The sequence below is a fragment of the Homalodisca vitripennis genome, chromosome X (assembly GCF_021130785.1).
Source record: "Homalodisca vitripennis isolate AUS2020 chromosome X, UT_GWSS_2.1, whole genome shotgun sequence".
NCBI classification, from domain to species: domain Eukaryota; kingdom Metazoa; phylum Arthropoda; class Insecta; order Hemiptera; family Cicadellidae; genus Homalodisca; species Homalodisca vitripennis.
The window spans coordinates 909,821-932,660 of NC_060215.1; the positions used below are offsets into that span (position 1 = coordinate 909,821).

Sequence of the window (22,840 nt, forward strand, 5' to 3'; positions counted from 1 at the left end):
GCACTTACTTTTCCTTTTCTTTCTTATACGGTAACCATCTGGGGTTCCGAGAGATGCAATACGCATTGTATCTTTGTCTTGCAGAAGAGGGCAATGCGAATTGTTTCTGGCATTCGTCAAAGAGAGTCTTGTAAATCTGTTTTTAAGAAGCTTGAAGTTCTGACATCCTTGTGTTTACATTTTTTACACTTTGATGTTTTTTAAGCAGAACCATGGTATTTTTCAATCTCTTGTCCCTCAATCTGGATACAACCTGCGAAACAAACAAAAACTGAATATTCCTTACCATACCACTTCCTTCTTTAAGCATCACACCTATTACAGTGCCGTATCATTGTTCAACACTCTCCCTGATCATCTTAAATCTAACTTGGATCTAAACTATTTTAAAAGAAAGCTCAAGTCATTTCTAATTGAAAATTGTTTTTATTCTATAGAAGAGTATATTAAAGGTAGATAGAGTACCATACATAGATTGCTAGTAGTTTTTAGTTATATTTATTTTGACGCAAGCCAATGCATGTACTTATGTTATTATGGCAATAAAGAAATTTTGACTTTGACTTCGACGATCTAATTTATAATTCACTCTTTTCAAAGCTACGTTCAGCTGTGCAGTTCGTTACAGGTAAGGTTAGAAATATCCTGAGAGTGACCTCCAAATTGGGGAAAGTGTACTATAATCTGTTTGATGTTATGTAGGCGTATATTTTTTTGATCTTAGAAAAGTTCTCCAAAACCATGTATTGTTTGAAATGGTTACATTCCTGAGCAAAGTCTTGCCCATCAATATAGTTCTTGTATACTTCTCCTAACAGTTTAGCTTCACAAGACACCTCTTTGAAATTTTTCTCTTCTAGATTTTGTAAGATCTTAAATCTTGTGTCGATATTTTTATAGGCCTCCCTTCTTTTATTGAGCTACGAAGCTATGTTGTCAACAATGGCAATAAAAACACCAGTGCGAAATCGTTCTCGAGGATTAGTTTTTTCCATGCTTCTGTCCTTCTTTTCATTGGGCAATAACTTTTTTTTCTTACTTCTTCTTTTTCTGCAAATTTCAATGCTTTGGACTAAAATCATCAAATAAATCTCTCTTTTCACTCAAAAACGAGGATAGTGTTTCAAGTAGTTCCTTAGTAGCACTAAATAGGTCTAAATATTGATTTTGAACAGTCTTACTTGTTTTATCAACTCTCTCAAGAATTTCGTTCCAGATCACAGTTAATAATGTGGTTTGTAAATGTCCAAGTGTTTTTAGAAACCCAGCTGTTGTGCATTGTGTTTCTGGTGTCTGACTATCGTCTTTATTTAGCTCTTCAAGGGCATCTTTTAATTCATGTCGACTTATTTTTAAAGCTCGAAGGGCGTCTGCCCTAGCACACCATCTTGTGTCACTCAGGGGTTTTACCATTAGCTTTCTCTGATCTTTCTTTGATTTTCCTTCGTTACTCTTTTCAATATGACTTTTTAGGATGTTCCACCTGTAAGTGGATGCCGAGGAAAAAGCATAAAGCCCTTGTACGAATGTAAAAAATATCGTTTGTTATCTGGACACGCCTTCTTAGCAGCAAAACGCCCAGCAAGGTTTAGTAAGTAAGCTGCACATGGTACATAGTCAGCAAGATCATTTTTGCTGTTAATACTTGCCTGAAGACCTGAGTATATGCTCGACATGTTTGATGCATTGTCGTAATTTTGTCCACGACAGTTACCGACATCCAGCTCAAGTAAACAGAGGGATGCTTCTTCCAAACTTCCAGATTTGTAGCATACACTTGGTGAGACTTATATCAGGCGTTCAATAGCACAAGCATTGGACAATGAAAAATACCGAAGTACTACAGCCAATTGGTCTGTGTGCGACACGTCAGGTGTGGAGTCTATGATTAAAGAGAGATAGGGAGCTTGCTTGATTTCATTTAAGATTTGTTTAAGTAATTATTTGCACATAATCTCTATAAATTCACTGCAAATGTCAGACGAAGGGTATGATACACTACCTTTGCTTTTGTTACCATGTGTTAGGCGAGAAATGGATTAAATTCACTAATCAGTTCAATACAGCCTAGAAAAAGTCCGTTTGATGATGATGCATGCAGATACAACCACGGCAATTTGTTTTTCCATTTTTTGCGCCCCCCCCCCCCAAAAATGCCAATTGCCTAGCGCCCTAGGCACGGGCCTACCGTGCCTATTCGGTAAAACGGGCCTGGCCGTACCACTTTCTATAATTGTAGAATCGTGACATTGTACCAAAAGGTCTGTTACGCATGTGTGACTTTTTACACGAAAATATTAAAGATATTATAATTTTTTTTGCATTCATTATTTTTTTAAGATAATATTTTTTAATAAAAGACACATACAGACAAACAGATGGGAAAGTAAGCACCGGAAACTCATGTTCATATGGTGAAAACACAAGGTCCAGCCTTATTTTTTGTGGGGTCACAAAAAAGGCTTTGAAATCAGTTGTTTTAAAACACATACCACCAGTGTCCAAGACAAAAAACAGGAGTACTGCTGAATGCTAACGCTTAATCAGAGAAACTTTTAGAAAGGTTAGGCACGAATTTGAATATTTTTTTGCTTAAACAACAATGGCTACCAATTTGAACATTGATTTGAAGTTTACAAAGGATTTACAACCGTATTCAGTGAGTAATGCTGTTGTTATTAACAGTAGCACAGTAGTTTGTAGACTAACAATTGTTGTGTAAGAAATTACATTATTGGCTGCTGATACCAAACGGCTTGGCCGATTTCATTTTTTTGTTTCCCATTTAGTAATATACAGATACACTCCCGTTTACAGAATTTTGATACCTGGGCTACAAGTCTTATAATACGAGTTTGAAGTTTACAAATGAACACCCTGTATATTCTGCAATAGAGGGGGCGAGATTTATGGAATTGTTATCAATTATTGTAGGGTGAAATTTCTGCGTTGAGTGATAAGTTAGATCATAACTGGCCAAGTATGTGATAGTAAGTGATTATTCGTAGTTTGGTTATTCACCAGACCAGAAAGTATGCTCGGTACTAGCCTATAATGGTCGTTTGGTGGATAGATAAATTGACACGTGATCCGGTTGTATCAGAGTCACTAGTTTTGGTGTTGGTTATCAATGTTGTTGTTTAGTAACATATGGAAGATAGTTTTTCTCTAAGCCGATTCCGCCAAGCTGCGGTTTTGAGGTAATAATACGCCTATCCGATATCCTTTCAAAGTACAGTCTTTTTAACTATCGTGAGTATAATATAAGTAATTATAATTATAATAAGAATTAGGGCCATTTCACTTCTTTCTCACTCATTTCTCTCAATTTATTTCTTATAATAATCCCGACACTGTTAAAAAATACTCAGTAATGCTCAATAGAAAATCTTTTAGACGTTACATTTTTTTATAAATAATAATTTAATGCCCTGAAATTACAAGAACATTATGAACCTAAGTATGTTCTTATTATAAAAAGAAACGAACATCAGTTTAGTTAACAGCGATATAATACAGATTCGGTTGAAAATAAAAAACTGTAAACTAAGAATTTAATTTGAAATAAACAACAAAATGTGGAAAAAGAACAAGATAGAATTATAAAATATTTAGTGATTTAATATTTCCACATTTTCTTCTACTTAGTGTACTCCTTTCTCAATGATTTATTTATCATGCCGAACAATACAAAGAACTTTGATATTGAGTTTGTACTGTTACAGTATAATATTGAGTCTGCTGCACAAGTATACTAATTAAACAATGCCTTAGAATGTATGATTGCTGCATTGTGTTGAATGCGACTATGTAACAGCGGCTTTTTTACGGTTCTGTATGGGCCTGAACATTATACGATACTATGATCATTTCTGCAATGAAAACATAAACGATGCTCTCTGTGTTACACGATACGATGTTGCCATGTTTCTTAAGTATGACAATATAAGATGCTACGATGCTTTCTGAAATGTGACTATATACACTATATACGTACGATGCTTCCTAGAGTGTGGCATGATAAGATATTGCGATATTGCCTGGAGTGTGACACTATACGATGCTCCCTAGTGTGTGACGCGACATGGTGTTGCAATGATGCCTAAAGAATAACCTTATACAATGTTGCCTGGAGTGTGACAATATACAATGATCCCTAGTGTGTGACACGATACGGTGTTCCGATGATCCGCCCTTCCTCGGAATTCAAGTGGGTTGGAAGCCGAAAACTTGGAATTGAGAGGCGTATCGACCAACTTACGGCTGAACGAGAACATATTCTCGAAAACTCTATTCAGTCGGACTCACGTCTTCTCCAATTCACCGATCAGCTGTTTGTAGCGAACTTGTCAACGATCGAGACTCCTGGAGGCCGTACAGCTGGTTGCTGTTACAATGTGACCTGTCGTCGTCTACTGCCTGCGAAGACCCGCGCTGCAGTGAAATCCGTGACTTAGTTGCCAGCCTCAAGACTACCGTAGAGGTGCTGGAGGCTGAGTTGGAGTGTCTCAAGGCTGAAGCGGTGAAGAAAAGTAAGACTCATCAGAGCGATTCAGAAAACAAGGGCTGGGTGGTGGTACAAAATAAATCAAAGAAGAATTCGAAGAGTAACCCAAAAACCAAAAATATGTTATCTGAGCATAAGCGCTATAAAAAAACCTGTTAAAAATCCAAAATTAACAAAAAATGCCTATAGGAACAATCTCTCAAATATATCGTACAACCATCATATATGTAATAACCACCCCAGGGTTCTGAGATAAAAAAAGTTGCTATTTCCAGCGGTGTATGTCGAGGGTGACAGCCATGTCCGTCATCTGATCGGCCTTGTTCGACAGCGCGTGAGTCCATCACTGTTGTACCAGTTGACGACATGTGGTGTTCGAGGTCTGCCGCACGAATGGATCTCGTCTTACCTCAGGGATAGAAGCCAGTGTGTGCAGATTGCGAATACCCTGTCAGGAAAGGTTCAAATGACTTACGGTGTCCCACAGGGATCTATCCTTGGACCTGTCCTATTCCTTGTGTACGTCAACAGATTGAACTCATCGATCCTTACAGGGAAGATGGTTCAGTATGCTGACGATACAACTCTCTGCATCAGAGCAAAAACAAAACATGAATTAGAAATCAACTCATTTTTAGAACTGAATTCATGTATTCAGTATTTTTTCAACACTAAATCTGAGGACCAACAGTTCCAAATCAAGCGTTGTAAATTTCTTTATTCGGCAGCAAGAACCTGACAACTTCGCTGCCGTGATGGCGGATGATGTTCTAATAGAAGAAACTGATTCCACCAAGTTCCTCGGAATGCACCTAGATCGAGGGCTGACTTGAGACGATCACATTGACAGCATTTGTTCAAAGGTTCCTCAGGCATTTATGTCTTAAGGAACCTTGCAAAATTCTGCTCTTTGGATATACTAAGAACAGCCTACTTTGGCTTGGTATATCCACATCTGACATACGGTTTGAGACTGTGGGGCAGCTGTTCTAAATACAAATTCGAACGTGTATTTAGAAGTCAAAAGAAAGCTGTCCGAATCATTTCAAAATTGAACTTCAGATATTCATGCAAAAACACCTTCAGGGAGCTTGGATTGCTGACTTTGCCCTGTCTCTATATCCTGGAGGTTGTCATGTACTGCCGTTCTAAGTGTAACTTGGTTCAAGGCAGGGACGTTCACCAGTATGGGACTAGAGGCAGGGACAACTTCCGCGTTCAACAACACAGAACTGCAGCATTCGAACGTTTACCGTCTGAGGTTGGTGTCAAGCTAATCAATAAGCTCCCTGAAGAGATCAAACAATTGAATGACAAAAAAAAAATATATATAAAACTCGACTAAGACACCTTTTGGTGTCGAGGGTGTTTTACTCAGTTGACGAGTTTATGGAGAGCCGCTGGGACGAAATTCAAAACTAACACGATCAATCCTCTGGTTCTGGTGTGGCAGTGGCAGGATTGTCTGGTGAGAATGAAGATGAGAGTGAATGAGAGAAACATGTGACTGTGTGCGTGAGTGAATGAAGTGTAGGCCTACCTTTCTATTATTTAAATATTCTGTGACGTTTGTATGCAATTTTATTATTGTTACCGCAATAAATTTATATTATTATTATCAACCAGGGTGGGCGGCACCAGCAGGCCGGGGGCCAAGCTTCTGACGGTGACTGATAGTAGTCTACCTCCGCCTGGGAGCTGCTATGTCCTGTTCGCTGGAACAAACGATGTCGCCGCCGATGAGTCCTATACCATCTTTGAGCACCTAGAGCGACAGTTAACTGCTCGCCTCAGCTCGTCGGCCGTCATCATGTCCACTGTTCCGCATCGACATGATCCCTCTATGGATCACGCCGTGAACCAGCGTATTGCCCTCGTTAACTTCTACATCGAGGAGCTGTCTGTTCGATATAAAGGAATACAGATGCTAAATTTCGACGAGATCAGAAGACCCAACACGGTATGCACTTGTGACTGCCTGGCAAGCGGCTGCTGGCTGAGCTTCTGTTGGGGTGTCTTGATCGTTTCGATAAGTCACTAACCATTCCGGCCCCCAACCTCGCCTGCTCATGCTGACTCTTCTTCTGCGGCCTCTTCCACTCCGTTGTCTTCACTGCCTGTTCAAGATCGCCAACAACTGAGCTCGGAGGCACTATCTCCAACGGCAGTGCAGTCTGTGAAGCCGGTCATCGTTGGGTCCACTACATCGAGACCAGTTCCTCTGCTAAGACGCCAGGATCTGCTTCCTCGAGACTCGCGCTGGTGCCACCTCCAGCAGGCGCGATGACACGTCCTGGCAACAAGACATTTGCCGAGGCCGTCACCAGCTGTTCCCCTGCCACCTCATCACCTGTGCCTTCTATTATAATCCATTCTGTTTTTAAGGGGCCACACGTCCGGCCGACGAACAAAATTGACTCACTTTACCCAACAAATACAAACGAATTCAAAACTTCTCAATCAGATTCGAATCCGACCGAAATGCCCAATCTGCCACTAACAAGCTTGACGAAATTCAACTGATGTGTGCAGAAATGAAAACAGATGTACTTGTTTTAACTGAAAACGGTTTTAATGACAAGAACATCGACCTATGTCAAATTCAAAATTTTACATTGGCTAATTCATATTGCCGACAACTTTCCAAAGGAGGAGGAGTCGCCATGTTTCTCAGAAAAAACTATACTTTTTCTCCATTTTCACCCGTAAAAACTACCGAAAAAGATTTTGAAGCAGTTAGGATAAAATTCAATACAAACAGATCAAAATTGACCGTCATCGGAATCTATAGGTCTCCCAATGGCAATGAGGAAAATCTTTTTACAAATTTTGAAGCCCTACTGATGGATTTGACTAGCCACCAACAGGATTATGTCCTAATGGGTGATTTCAACATCAATGCAATGGACACTAATCATCCTTCCACCACACGATTTGTCGACTTGTTAAGGTCATTTAACCTAGAATTGTTAGTCAAAACGCCAACACAGTCGACAATTGACAACATCATACAGTATCTACAATCTACCAAGTGTCACAGTGTCCGTGGTTGATACAGCTATCTCGGACCACTACCGCCAAGAGGCTATAATTAGTGGAGTAAAAATCGAGAGGGAGCTCAAAATCACGAAAAAAATAAGAGACTTAAGGCCAGGAAACATCGCTCTCCTCAACACTTACCTTTTTAAAGAAAATTGGAAATCCCAAGAATCAATTCATTCAGTAGAAGAGCATTTTAAAAGGTTTAGTGATACACTCAACTTTCATCTGAACATGTACTGTCCTCTCAAAACCATACAAGTTTGTCCCAAAAGGGTAAACAACAAATATAAATAAAGGAATTTTAGTTTCTAGAGAAAAACTAAAGATTTTCTCAGAAATTCAGAAGACGTCCCACAATGAAGAATTCAAGCGGTTTTTTCGATATTACAAACTAATTTACAGAAAAGTTATCCAAGCTGCAAAGGCATATGATGTTTCCAAATCAATTATATCTTCCAAAAATATTTCTAAAACTGCATGGGACATCATAAACAATAAAAACAAATCATATAACAAACAAATCAAAATAAAAAGTGGTGATAGACTTGTGGAAGAAGCGGTGGAGGTTGCAAATAGGCTTAACAAATTCTTCGGATCTGTTGCTTGTGAGCAAGGCCCTTGCCCATCACCCCCACAAGGAATCCCAAGACGAAGGCACTGTTCAGTAGCATCCCTGGCACTGGCACCTGTCATTGAGGAAGAGCTTGAAAAAATAATTCGATTTAAATATAATGTCCACGTGGCTCATAAAAAAAATGTTCAAAGCATATTGTGAGACCATTAACCCAATCAGTAAATTTATCTTTTGAACAAGGAGTCTTTCCCTCACTCCTCAAAACCGCTATTTAACGCCTATTTTCAAGAAAGACGATCCCCAATCTCCACAAAATTATCGGCCTGTCTCAACTTTGCCAGTTATAAGCAAAATATTCGAAAAGCTTTTCTTGACTCGAATGCTTCAGTACCGGTATTTGAATAAGCACAACCAGCTATCTGGAGACCAGTTAGGCTCAGGAAGGGTAAGTCGACAATAGACGCAGTTGTAAATCTTGTCGACATGGTTGTAGAGGGGTTAGAACGTCGGGATCACACATTGAGTGTGTTCCTAGACTTATCGAAAGCATTCGACTGTGTTGACCATGTTACAATGTTTGACAAACTTGAATCTCATGGCATCCGAGGCGTGCCTCTCCAGTGGCTCAGATCATTTCTAATCCACAGAACTCAAATTGTCCAGATCTCAAACAAATTATCTGAACCAATTTACCTGAGTTATGGTGTCCCACAGGGCTCAATTCTCAGTCCAATTCTCTTCCTGATCTATGTCAATGATGTAGGTTCATCACTTCTGCACGGAAGACTAGTGCAGTATGCCGATGACACGACTCTCTGTTTCACTAGCAAATCAAAATTGATTCTAGAACAGCAGAGTTTTGTTGAAATCAACAACTGTATCCAAAATTTAACAGCCTCAATCTCAAAACAAATTCTGAAAAATCCAATTTTGTAAATTTTTCTTTACGATCAGGAGATAGTCATGACAAGTCAGCTGTTATGTTGGCTGACTCCATGCTCGAAGAAGTGTATTGTTCGAAATTCCTGGGAATATAACTAGATCGAGGGTTGACTTGGAACGATCACATCGACCACGTTTGCTCCAAATTGGCCTCAGGCATTTATGTTTTGAGGTCTCTAGCCAAATACTGCCCGAGTCAGGTGCTGATGGTGTCGTATTATGGCTTGATTTACCCCCATATCACTTACGGGCTGGTGTTGTGGGGAGCTGGTGCAAACAATCAATTCCTGATAGTGTTCAAGCTGCAAAAACAAGCGATCCGCATTATTGCTAAGTTGAAATTTAGAGAGTCGTGCAAGGAAGCCTTCAAAAATTTGCAACTGTTGACGCTGCCCAGTCTCTACATCTTGGAAACAACTCTGTTTTGTATGTCTAAATGTGCCATGACGAATGGCCGAGACATACATGTGTATGAGACTAGAGGCAGAGATAACTACCGAACTGGTAGACACAGAACGTTAGTTTATGAACGCTTGCCTTCAAAGGCGGGTGTTCATTTCGTCAATAAGTTACCAGATTCAATTAAAAACACTCCAACGCTCAAGGTGTTAAAAACTCGTTTAAAACGCTTTTTATTATCACAAACATTTTATAATGTTGACGAGTTTTTTTGCTTATGATTGGGAGACCACCAATTAAAAAGACTGACTAAATTCGTCGCTGGAAGTGGCATTAATTGGTGAATGAATGGATGTAGGCAAGTTTACAAAATTGTATGTTTGAATGAGATTTCTTTTGGTGTGTATGAAAAAAATTTTAGCAAGTAAAAAGTAAATATTTGACTTTTGCCATGCGTTGTGTAATGTTCCGGCAATAAAAATCTGATTTAATTTGATTTGATTTGATGATGCCTAAAGAATAACCTTATACAATTTTGCCTGGCGTGTGACAATATACGATAATCCCTAGTGTGTGACACGATACGGTGTTGCGATGATGCCAAAAGAATAACCTTATACAATGTTGTTTAGAGTGTGACATGATACGATGGTGCGGTGCTGCATAAACTATGACATTATACGATGCTACAATGTATTCTGGAGTGTGAAACTATACGATGCTCCCTTGAGTATGATATTATACGATGCTAGAGTGAGAGAATATACAATGTTGCCTAGAGTGTAAAACTAAACCATGAACCCTAGTGTGTGACACGATACGATGGTGCTATCTAAAGTATGACATCATAGATGCTATAATGCTTTCTGGAGTGTTATAATATATGATGCTCCCTAGAGTGTGACGTGATACAAAGGTGCTATCTAAAGTATGACATCATAGATGCTAGAATGCTTTCTGGAGTGTTATAATATATGATGCTCCCTAGAGTGTGACGTGATGCAAAGGTGCGATGCTGCCTTAAGTATGACATTATACGATACTACGATACTTTCTGGAGTGTAACACTATACGATGATCCACAAGAGCGGATTTGCCATACTTAGTAAGCCATAAAACGACACTCAAAAAGGTCGACGACGATGTGGTATTGAGAGTGGTTGGTCCTGTGTCGATTGGGTTGCTAAGGTGTCTAACCTCGGAAGTACCGTAGGCCTACAGACGCTAAAGCCAACGTCGATTTGTATTGTACGACAAATGTGATTTCACTTGCTGAATAAAAGTACGTTGGAATCACTGAAGAGATTATGGTCTAGTTCTGTTTCAACGCGCCTATTTACTACGAAATAAACTAATTCATGACGGATTAAACATGTTTAGACTGTTACTGATCTAGTCTTTTACAATGTAAAGTTATCTGAAATCAAAATTGAGTGACTAGACTTTTGGCGCTCAAACTGTGCATTTAGCGAGATACAGGAATATAAACGTTGGTTTTTATTTACTTTATAAAAAAAAAATTTTTATTCATACTTTAAAGGTCACAACATGTTATAGGAGCTTAGGCCGGAGTTAGTTTCACAAATTTCATATCATTTCAGAAATACAACCTAATGATCTAATGGCAATAGACTAAAAGGCTGTATTTTGTCAACTACGCTTTTTATGGCGATGGTAATAATATTTGATTTTATATACAAATAATATTTTGATGTACACAGACAATGTAATAATAGATTGAAGTTTTAAAATAAATTAGAAGACCGAAATAGTATAGTGCCTTGGCAATACTACTTAGTACTTGCCATGATCTCAGTATGTGAAACGTAATACAAGGAGTTCTTAGTTGTATTCGTGTGGCATCGTTTTGACATAAGAGACACCTAGATCACAAAAGAGCTTCATTTGGTTTATCTAGCATCATAACATAGATGTAGAGGTGATCTCATTGATGGGACAATGATTCCGTCCTTCACTTAATATTGACAATTTTTCATTCTGTAGAAATGGTGTTGACCCATTGAAAGTTAACAATCTAAAACAAACTTAGCTATCGGAATTTAACTGAATCTAATAAAATAGTTTATGTTTCTTTTGATTTGTTTATAAAATTTGGATTTCACACATGCATAACGTTACATCTTACACTGTTTTCATTTAGCCCTTTTCAAAAGATTCTTTATATCCGAATCCAAAGTATTTTCTAATATACTCGTATGTTGTGTATTTATGAAATGTTTAAATAAATGGAACCAGTTGCAAACATATGTGTTAGTGCCTGTTTTGATTGTTATATACCCAATAACACTTGATAGTAAATATATTTCTAATATAATGGTTATTCCCGAAAGTACTAGTAATATAATGATTTAGATTATAAAAATTAACTAATACTATTTAGTTGTAGAATATAATTTATATAATTATTCATAAAAGAAGGCACAATATTTTATATTTACTTTGAATTACACTTGAAAATGTGCAAAATATTTACTTTATATACATACATATTTCAATTATATACAATAATATGAAAATAGAATGAATTGGAAGCTTGTAAGAAAGATAGAAATAAGAAGAAGAATGATATTTTTACAGCTTATGTCTTTGTTTTAGTTTTGCTGTAACCAAGCACTTCCTTACAGCTGCAAAAATAAGAGGCAGGAGTTTGTTGAAGCTTTTCTGTGTCAATATTGTGATGAGCTGTAATAACCGTTCAGGGAGGAAACCGTTATTCACTTTTTAGACATTTTATTTATGTATAAACAGCGATAATTATGGTAACTGAAGAAGCTTAAAAAAGTTGTCACCTTAACAAGTGTTAATATTAAGAATTTTAATTTTTACAAACGTAGTTTATTTAAATATTTTAGTGTAGGGGCACTACATAATAATCTAAGCCTAATTTCGCTTTTCAAACTTAAAAAAACGGTTACGTTTCAGCGTATAGTAACAGAATTATTAGTTTGCAAAACGAAACCACCCATAAATTATAAAAAAACCCAAAATAGATGACTTGTTGATGTTGAAAACGTTGAAGAACTGCAGCTTACACGACATTAAAAGCTAAATAATACATACTAATATTGAGTATTAAAATTTGAAGAATACAACTAGACAATCGTGTGAGATCTTGTTAGGAGGAATTCCAATATAATAAATATATTAACATGAAACAACATGAATAATATTAAAGATTACAATTACTTGTGCCTTCTTGTCATCCCCAAGCTTTTTGCAATCTGAAATCTGTTTGATCACTGAAATCTGTGATCGATACCTACATGGATAGATCCAGTAACATCGAAACACGGAGTACTAGTGAAAGAGCATCTTTAGTCATGTGAATAAAAGCTTGACTCGGCGAGTGTCTACTCCAATATCGTTTTTTTGCGAGCGCCCACTCGACCGTCAGGTGAATAAAACCAGCCGACTCGACTCACCCACGAGTGCCTACTCTCCAACGATGAGGCGGTATGTGACTCCGAGTAGACACTCTTGTTTTGAGGTGAATAAAAACCAAAGCCTACTCGCTACATCGAGTGCCTACTCTCAAACAAGTGAGTCTCCTCAGTAGCAGACTCGCCACCCACGAGTGCCTACTCTCCAACGATGAGGCGGTATGTGACTCCGAGTAGACACTCTTGTTTTGAGGTGAATAAAAACCAAAGCCTACTCGCTACATCGAGTGCCTACTCTCAAACAAGTGAGTCTCCTCAGTAGCAGACTCGCCACCCACGAGTGCCTACTCTCCAACGATGAGGCGGTATGTGACTCCGAGTAGACACTCTTGTTTTGAGGTGAATAAAAACCAAAGCCTACTCGCTACATCGAGTGCCTACTCTCAAACAAGTGAGTCTCCTCAGTAGCAGACTCGCCACCCACGAGTGCCTACTCTCCAACGATGAGGCGGTATGTGACTCCGAGTAGACACTCTTGTTTTGAGGTGAATAAAAACCAAAGCCTACTCGCTACATCGAGTGCCTACTCTCAAACAAGTGAGTCTCCTCAGTAGCAGACTCGCCACCCCTGAGTGCACACGCTTCAGTTATGGCTGAATGTATGCCAGTTAGAGCTCGAAAAATTTACAAAGTCAGAAGAGAATCGCGTGAGGACGACTATCGTTCGCTTTACAGATTAAGTAGGGAGAGTGTTTTGTGGTTAACCGAACATTTTTTGGGAGAAGATGAAGAACGTCGCGGTGGAGCCTTAACAAACGTTAACCGAATGAATGAAAGTGTTTCTACGGTATTTGGGTGACCCAGGCTTTCAATTTGGAGTAGGAGAGGACATCGGAGTCCACAGATCAACTGTATCCAAGACAATTTCTTCAGTTAGGACTGCAGTTCTAAACAAGGATACGGGATCGCCCCATGGTTAATGACGTTACGACTTGTCCAAGGTCACACCCCCTCCCGTTTACAGGCGAGTGCCCACTCGCCAGTATGTGACTCTGGGAGTAGGCACTCGCTTTTCAACAAACCAAGTTTATTCACACGAAATATAAATGTGACTCGAGACTGCGAGTGGACACTCCCCTCGTTGCGAGTGCCTACTTGCAAGTAGCTACTCGATTTTATTCACACCACTCCTTGTCTCTTCTTACAGACTTTTCATTCCGAGCGGTCAGTGGATTCCGCCACCTCATTCCGTCATCTACTGAGTAGCCAGAAGACAAGCAATTGTACCCTCGAATAACTTATCCACCACAAGAAACAACACCGTATGTCGTTAATAAAATATGCTATCAGTATTTGAGACTGCAGAATGGCTACCGTATGTACGTCCCAAGAGTTATACCCAGGTAGGATAAGATGAGAACTGGGTAAATTATGATGAAAATCTGAATAAATTAATGAAACAACACATTATTTATGTAGAAATAATCACTCTTTATAACTGTGATTATATCTATAGGTTTATATCAACTTGATATTTAAAGCATGTTAGTTTATTTTATTAATGGTTTAAATAATCAAGCATCTCAAATCTTATTTTATAACCAACCCAATTTATGGTTTATTTAATACTAAATCTCCATGTAAAATTTTACTAAAATTAAAAATTTAGTTTATTATTTTTATTGAGATAAGGGCCTTTAATTCTCATAAGAACGTTATAAAGCTTTAATTTGCATATATAATATTTGCAAGTAACAGTTAATCTCTAGACGTTCACAGGTAACCAGTGGCGTAGCTACCTTAGGTGGCACCCGTTGCGGTAGTTGGTGGTGTCACCCCATCGTAAGTAAAAAGCAATAAATTTTATATGATAAAGGTCATGGATATAATATATTTTTTCTTTTGTATTATCTATCACTATAGAATAATACACACAATTAATAATTCAATTTAACTATTCACCCCAACCAAACACAACACACTTCACGAAACAAATGAGAAGTGTTGCAACTGAAACGTCAAAGATCGCGAGTATGGGACGAGGAATCCCCAACGACAGCGTCAGGCTCTTTTGCGGGAATCCCCGAATCATACATAGAGCTGAGCTAGTGCTAGTGGAGAAATCCCCGAAAAAGACATTTTTGTGCTAACGATTTATTTTTTGTTTGTTCTTAAAGTTGTGAGACCGGGTGGGTGTCACCCCGAAAGACGTGACACCCTGTGCGGCCCGCCCCAGCCCCCCCCCTTTGCTACGCCACTGCAGGTAACATAAACTATTTTAAACACACGAATTACTTTCTAGCATATTTAGAACGATTTTATATTTGCACTGTGGAATTCCTTTCAAGTTTTGAACACTACACTCTTAGAACTTGAAATACTATGAAATATCAATATAACAGCGTATAAATTTAGTACATATGAAATTAATATTTCCGACCCTGGACTGTGAACCTTTCTTAATCTTTATTGTAACATAAATTAAACCTTACATGTATAATCCTTACGTAGAATAATAATACTATTAGAATTTCTCCACCTTCTACAGATAATACTCTACATTATATCTGCGAGTTGTGTCATCCACCGTTGAGAGTACGTGGCTTCTTGTGCCTAAGGCGTAGCTAAAGGGTTTAAGAGGATACTGGATAATGGGAGATAATCTTATTCTACTGAAATTCTTTGAAGAGAGCGGGTCACGTGCCAATGGGCTTCACGACGTAGTTGTAGGGTAAACGGTACTTAATTGTGATGTGGGTCTGAAAGGTGTAACTTACCTTATTTATCTTCAAAATTATGTAAGCTCAACTAGTAATAATTTAACATTAAAGTTATTAGTTATTTTAAATAGTTGTACTCCCTCTTCTTTGAAACTGTTTGATTGGCATTTCATTTCACACATTCAAATAACGATTCTCGAAGTTAAACTGAACCTCGTAGGATTTAATATTTTATCACCTAAATATTCATAGAATATTAAGATGCAAGATGGTAGCTAATTAATGATTTCCGTTGGTGTAGTATAATTTTGTATACTATTTCTAATCACCACTTTTTTATAATTTAGTCTAATTAAATATTCAAAGCTTTTGCTTCTTTAAGGAAGTTTAAGTTTAATTTTGCATAGCTACATTGTGATTTTATGGTGTACATTTTAAAGCAAGCTTCTTATTAGTATTAATGCATTAACCATTGTACGAGTAATTATAAAGTTTTAAAATTCTATATACTTTAGATTGACGATTTTCCTCTTCGTGCTTTTTAAGAAACATAATATCTTAGTTAGTTACGAATTAAAAGAGATCATGAACATAAATGTAGTAAATAATAAATCAGCAGTAATGTTCTCATTGATTTTTAGTGAAACAAACTTATTACGTAGATATAAAATAGTTCTCCATTAACTGCATATTATAACGGATTCAATCCCTTTGTCAGTTTTATCGCAGCTATTAAAACTGTTAATATACCTCTTAGTTAAGAAATTAATTATATAACTTATTTTAACCTATTCAAATCTTCTTAGATTATTCTTTGTGTTTAAAGGAGTAGCTCTCCTTGCCTTATGAAGAGTAGCACATTTTATATATCTTCTAACGTTCTACTTTATTATTTTCCATATGCAGTAAATTAATTTAAATCACTCCCAAGCTAAACGCTTACACTGCTCTAAACAATAATACTATATACTCGTATAGAGGCACGTTTAACTGATATGACAACTGACTCACTTACTCGTTCACGAATTGAAAATTATAATAATGTAAATGCTAATACGTTCAAGGACTTGAGACTTGGTTAATTTAGTTTTAGCTGCCTGATCAATACAAACATCCCGAGCAGATAACATTGTTTTCTAGACTAAGAAATGAAAACGTAAATGTATTTAGCACCCCATACAGATTATCTGTCACTTTCCATATTTGGCTTAACGGTTGGTCTTGGAGTAAATGGACGAACCACGCGCTTGTAGTTCGTGACGATTTTCATCTTCTACGAACAGTGTGAATATTCCTAACTTGTTGATCAATCTGTAACGGTTTAACTTTAGGAAGGGCTGGAAGTTAAAGAAATGATTTATAAAACGTTAAAGATGTAGTTGGAAAGAAATACAAACCAGCATCAGATTAAAATCCAATGCTACATAAACTACAAAGTTACATTCTTTTCTCCAACCCTCTCACGGTGGCAATGCAGTTTTTGCCATCGCAGAACATTTACTTACGACCTTTTGCTCCAAAATAAAATTCTGACACCTAATTAAAAAAAAAGACTACAGATTTATGAGGGGAAATATAACTGTTTTTTCTCATACCACTTTTACCAATGATGTTATTTATGACCAAATATGGCGAATATATTATCCGATTTTATTGATTAAAATGTTATCCTTTCCTTTCTTTGATAGCTGTGCCTACGAGTATGCCCAGATTAGCATTTATATATACATATATAGACGTCATATTAGGCTAAAATAGAGTTCTGATGCTTCTAAAAATGGAAAATCCCAACTAGTTAAGTAAGTAATTTGTCTAATGCACAAATCATCAAATTTTGCATTAATTCGACCATCTGATCAAATAATATTTTGTTCAAAAACACTCCGACCAACTTAATTCGTGCAGATGATGTTGTCATACTCATAAGAGGCAAGCATATGGCTACGTGTCTGGAAATGATGCAGAGAGCACTGGCCATTGTGGAGCGATGGTGTGACGAAGAAGGACTTGCAGTGAATCCTTCGAAGACCGTCATGATACCATTTACAAGTAGAAGGAAACTGGAAATCACACAGCCAGTCCTATGTGGGGGCCAGATACAGATAAGCAGGGAGTTCAAATATCTAGGTGTCAAACTGGATGATAAACTCACCTGGAATTGTCATCTGGAATACATAATCAGACGATCTCAGACTACATTGATGATGGTGAGACGTGCGGTAGGATGCACATGGGGGCTTAGACCCGACATGTCACATTGGCTGTACACCAGAGTCATCAGGCCAATGATGGTGTATGGCTCAGTGGTATGGTGGTTAAAAGTCCAACAGGTGACTGCCGCAAAAAACCTGTCAAAGGTACAGCGGTTGGCATGCTTGGGGACAATGGGCGCCATGAGAGGAACACCAACCGCTGCTATGGAAGTAGTGCTAAACCTCCCACCCCTAGACATATTCGTCATAGGAGAGGCTAGGATGGCTGCCTACAGACTGAAGTGCAATGGGAACTGGCATTATCACCATGCTAGTAAGCACTCCAAGATCGTTGACATTCTCAAACTATATATTCTAGAAATGATGTCTGACAGAACGGCAAAGGTTACGGACTGGGAAAAACCATTTCAAGTCAACATTGTTGAAAGGAAGGAATGGTCAAAAGGTGAGCCTGACTACATGAAGAAGGCTCTAACCTGGTACACGGACGGGTCAAAGACTCTGAAGGGTACTGGGGCAGGGGTCTGGGGAGCCAGACCTAGGGTTAACTTAAGCTTTAGCCTAGGTAAACTGGCAACTGTCTTTCAGGCTGAAGTTACAGCCCTTGCAGAATGTGCAAGAGTTAATGTGGAAAGGGGCTACAAAGGCAAAAACATCTACATTAACTCGGACAGCAGGGCTGCTCTGCAGGCCTTGGCCAACCATGACTGTAATTCGAAGACAGTCTGGGAATGCCATAAGGTCTTGAAATTGCTGGCGAAAACCAATAGTTATTCTAACTTGGGTGCCTGGACATAGAGGAATCACAGGAAATGAAGGGGCAGACAGTTGCGCTAACTTGGGAGCCAACTGTCCTCTTACCGGTCCTGAACCAACGTGTGGGGTCTCATATAACTTAGCACGTAGATCAGTTACCAAGTGGATGGCTAACAAACACCTACAACATTGGAGAAATACTGAGGGGAATGTACAAGCAAAGCGGATGCTCAAGGGACCATCAAGGAACATTGCAGCAGATGCCCTTAGAATGAGTAGAACGGAGAACAGAAAGGTGACTGGTTTGATTTTCATTTCATTTCATTTATTTCCAACGGCAGAACCACATTACATAGAGAAGAGTGAAATATAACAGTAACATAACAGTATTAATTCTAACAACAAGTTAACAATGAAAGAGTGTAATAACAAAAATAACAATAATACTTAAAGATAACTTGGCGATAACAGTAATAAATATATGATAACAGTGACAGTACATACAATAACAGATAAATAATGCAGATTACAATACAAATAATAGAATATTAACGATAACAATTGATAAATAATTTAGGCTATAGATTTTCAAATGTGTGTATATGTGTGCGTGTGCGTGCGTGCGTGCATGCGTTCGTGCGTGTGTGTGTGTGTGTGTGTGTGTGTGTGTGTGTGTGTGTTTGTTGTGATTAAGAGGTTTCAGTGTGTTGCAGGTTGATAAATGTCTTGAGATTCCGTTTGAAGGTTAGGAATGAGGAAGCGAAGAAATCCATGTGGTTAGGAAGAAGGTTTCCATTAAGCTGAATTCTCCGCATCGTAGAGTTGGCCAAGTATGATGAGGAAACAGAGGATCTAGCAAATAGATATTGGGATCTAGTACCAGCAGGAACCCGGAAGCAAATCCTCTCCAGCAGCTCAGGACAGTCCACAGTAGAGTTAACGAGGCGGAACAAGAATATTGCATCATGGTAGAAGCGCCTTGTTTCAAGAGCGGGTAGTTGGAGAAGGGATGCCACTTCGCGTGTAGAGACCTCTAGGTATCCATAGCCCAACCTTAGCCCCACCAGCCTGAGAAATCGCCTCTGGACCCTCTCCAGATCCTCAATCAAATATTTCTGATGTGGCGACCAAATCACACAGCAGTACTCCAGATGTGGGCGCACCAAGGTACAGTAGAGAGTCTTGAAAGAGAGTATATCAGTGAAATGCTGTGAAAATCTGTGTATCAGGCCGAGTTTGCGCACTGCCTGGCTGCAAGCCGACCGAACATGTGCATCCCAGTTGAGTGTAGATGTAATGGTCACTCCAAGATCTTTTACTGTAGTAACTCTTGATAGTGTTATGCCGCTCAGAGAATAGTCAAATTTTATTGGAGAGACGGTTCGGTGGAAAGTGATACAGACACACTTATCGAGGTTGAGAGCCATGCTATTTTCCAGGCACCACTCCTCTACCCGATTCAGATCTTCCTGGAGATTAATAGCATCTTGATGTGTAGTAACTTTCGCATACAGTTTCAAATCATCGGCGAAGAGTAGGTGGTCACAGCTCAGTCTTCGAGTTATGTCGTTAATGTAGATATTGAACAAAAAGATTACAGGTCATTGGATATTCCGAAGTCACCTGAACAGAATAGGTATTCCAGTTCAGGAAACACTGTGCAGGAAATGTGGCGAGGCTGACGAAACAGCCAAGCACGTCATATTTGAATGTCCGGCATTACAGAGGAAACGCTCAAGATCCCTAGGAGTTCTTATGCATACGGAAGAGGGGTTGGAACAGGAAAGCATTGTTCAGAAGATCTCATGGTTTTGTAAAGGCCTGGGATTTGATACAGCTTAAAAAAAAACTTTATTCGTTATTAACCTAACCTTCTAATGGAATTCGTCCCTTATATGATCAACTCGCTAGTTAACATTATCCCTGATCAACTTAACTGCGTAGAAAATACACCCTCCCGTTAATTGTAGGTCTGGTTATTTTCATACGCTTGATGAACTGAATGTTCCCAATATATTTATTCTCTATACAACCTTAAACTCACTTCTGGTCACAATTAACTTTTAAAAGTTAACAGTAGACTTTACATACTGGTCCACTGGTTAACTTTCTGCTCGGTACACTGAAATCTCAGAGATTCGTAATTGTTTTTATATATATATATATATATATATATATATATATATATATATATATATATATACACCTCCCATAATTACTCACGGCTTTAATTCACACGCAAATGATAACCTAGAGTCGAAGCATGGAGTAAACGAAACCAGTCTGCAATTCATAAACTCCGAAATTACCATTTGTAGTATTGAGAGAAGTTACTTGTGTCTTAATGCCTTCGCTGAGATTCACCATCCACTTAATGTACCGAGTGATGGATTATTTAATAAAGAGTTTCAAACAAAGTATCATTCCAAAGTAACTCTACTCAAGGTAACAGTGCTTGCCTAAAATACAAATACAGTTTGTTGAACCAAAATATTCAATGGATTGATTCGCAGTTGACTTACTTATTCCACAATTGTATTCAAGTGTAAGAAAGTGTTAGTTTCAGCCCTTTATTTTCAAATTCATCAGCGGTTTTATTAAAAATATTGTCATAAAAGCTGTGAAGTTCATTTAGTTTAATTAAAGGCCACAATGACACCCTTTTTATCATACCCTCGAGCTCTGATTGACGTAACACTCACTCAATCCCACAAAGTCGTAGGCTAACAGTAACATACTCGTACATCTCAGTCTGGAAACCTGTGCAGCGATTTCCCAGCCCTCCACTAAATGCTGTTGTAACAGATTAACTATACAACCCAGAACTAGGCTCGTCTTCTAACATAGAGCCATCTGTATATCAGCCTAAATTAACTTTGTCTATTCCTTACTTAATTCTCCAATTCTCTGGTGCATGGATAGTTATAATAAAGGGCTTACTGATGACAAAGTTTTATATATATATATATATATATATATATATATATATATATATATATATATATATATATATATATATATATATATATATATATATATATAAACACGTCCAGGGTAGTTTCAAGGACTATCAAAGTTTCATTGACACGCACTTACCGAGCCTACCCTCCAGCGGTCCGCAGTTCCTATTGGAGCAGAGGATTTGTATGTTTCAGCCGTTACATGTAGTTAATGGCGGGAGTCACACAAGAGCATCACGAGCAGATAAATGCGTGTACATAATAGCTCTTGTTTTAAGTAAGCCAGCTTTTGTAACCTGGTAAGTTTGGAGCTTACTAAAGACAAAGTCTTATACTATCACCCACAGAAGTGTGTCACACCCTTTTGTGAACACCCTGTATCTGTATATATGTAGATATATATGATAACATAAAATAAAATGGCAGGAGAAAATATTGTAAATTGGGAATATATTTGATATTGTTTGTTTATTGCTACATTTTGGTTTTACCTCCTTTGAGAGAAAAAATAAACATTATAACTTATACACGTACAGGGGTAAAAAATCAAAGGGAATTGCAAATAGACAAATATACGACGTGATTTCATATATTGAAGGAAATATTGTTAGGTTGAAACTGCTTTCATTCAATATATGAGTAAAAAATTTGTAACATTCAAAGTGGTTGTACTTGTTTAAGGTATGTAAGTTGCCAATGACGCAGTGTTGTGGATACGGCCGTTATCGCAAGATAACCGATTCAAGCAACATCGAGCCTGACCGCTGAGCTATCCTGTCCTTGCAAGCGGCCCACTTGCTCGGCCATTGGTGGTTTGTGAGTCACTTACAATCCGTTGGCCCCAGGTTATGTCTGAGAGGGCATATTCATAGTCATAAATCGTGGAAAAAGTTGTAGCTTGCCAAATCAATGAATATATGAAATTAGAGTATATGTTACTAAAAAAAGTCTGGATTCAGAGCAAATAACAGTACTTGTACTGCCCTGGTAAACCCGTTCAGTGAATTAATCGATGCTAAAGTCAAAGGAGATTGGAGCATGCTCGAACTTCTAGACTACTCGCATGCTTTTGATTCAATAAACCACAAGTTAGTTCTAGGAAAAATTATCATTATGGCTTTGGAGCGGGTTCAATTGAGTGGGAAATTGTACTTAACAGATATAACGCAAGTCACGAAGTATAAAGGTGACACATAAACTGCTCTTAAGAGAGAGTGAGGTGTAACTCAGAGGGGCTGCTTGGGGCCTATATTTTTCAACCTGTACACATTAAATTTTCCAACTTGTGACCAGAGCTGCACGCCACATTTATACGCTGATTATTGT

The 22,840-nt window shown here is 38.2% G+C and overlaps 1 protein-coding gene across 1 annotated transcript; it reads right to left on the minus strand.

The window, feature by feature from the left end:
- Nucleotides 1–19,243: 19,243 nt before the first annotated feature.
- On the minus strand, nt 19,244–19,981 carry LOC124368555. The gene has a single exon (XM_046825798.1). It carries the CDS (start codon nt 19,979–19,981, stop codon nt 19,244–19,246), a length of 738 nt encoding a protein of 245 aa, XP_046681754.1.
- Between the last annotated feature and the right edge of the window lie 2,859 nt (nt 19,982–22,840).

Coding starts and splice junctions, on each gene's coding strand:
- LOC124368555 (XM_046825798.1), bottom strand. CDS start 19,981: ATGGCTCTCAACCTCGATAAGTGTGTCTGTATCACTTTCCACCGAACC.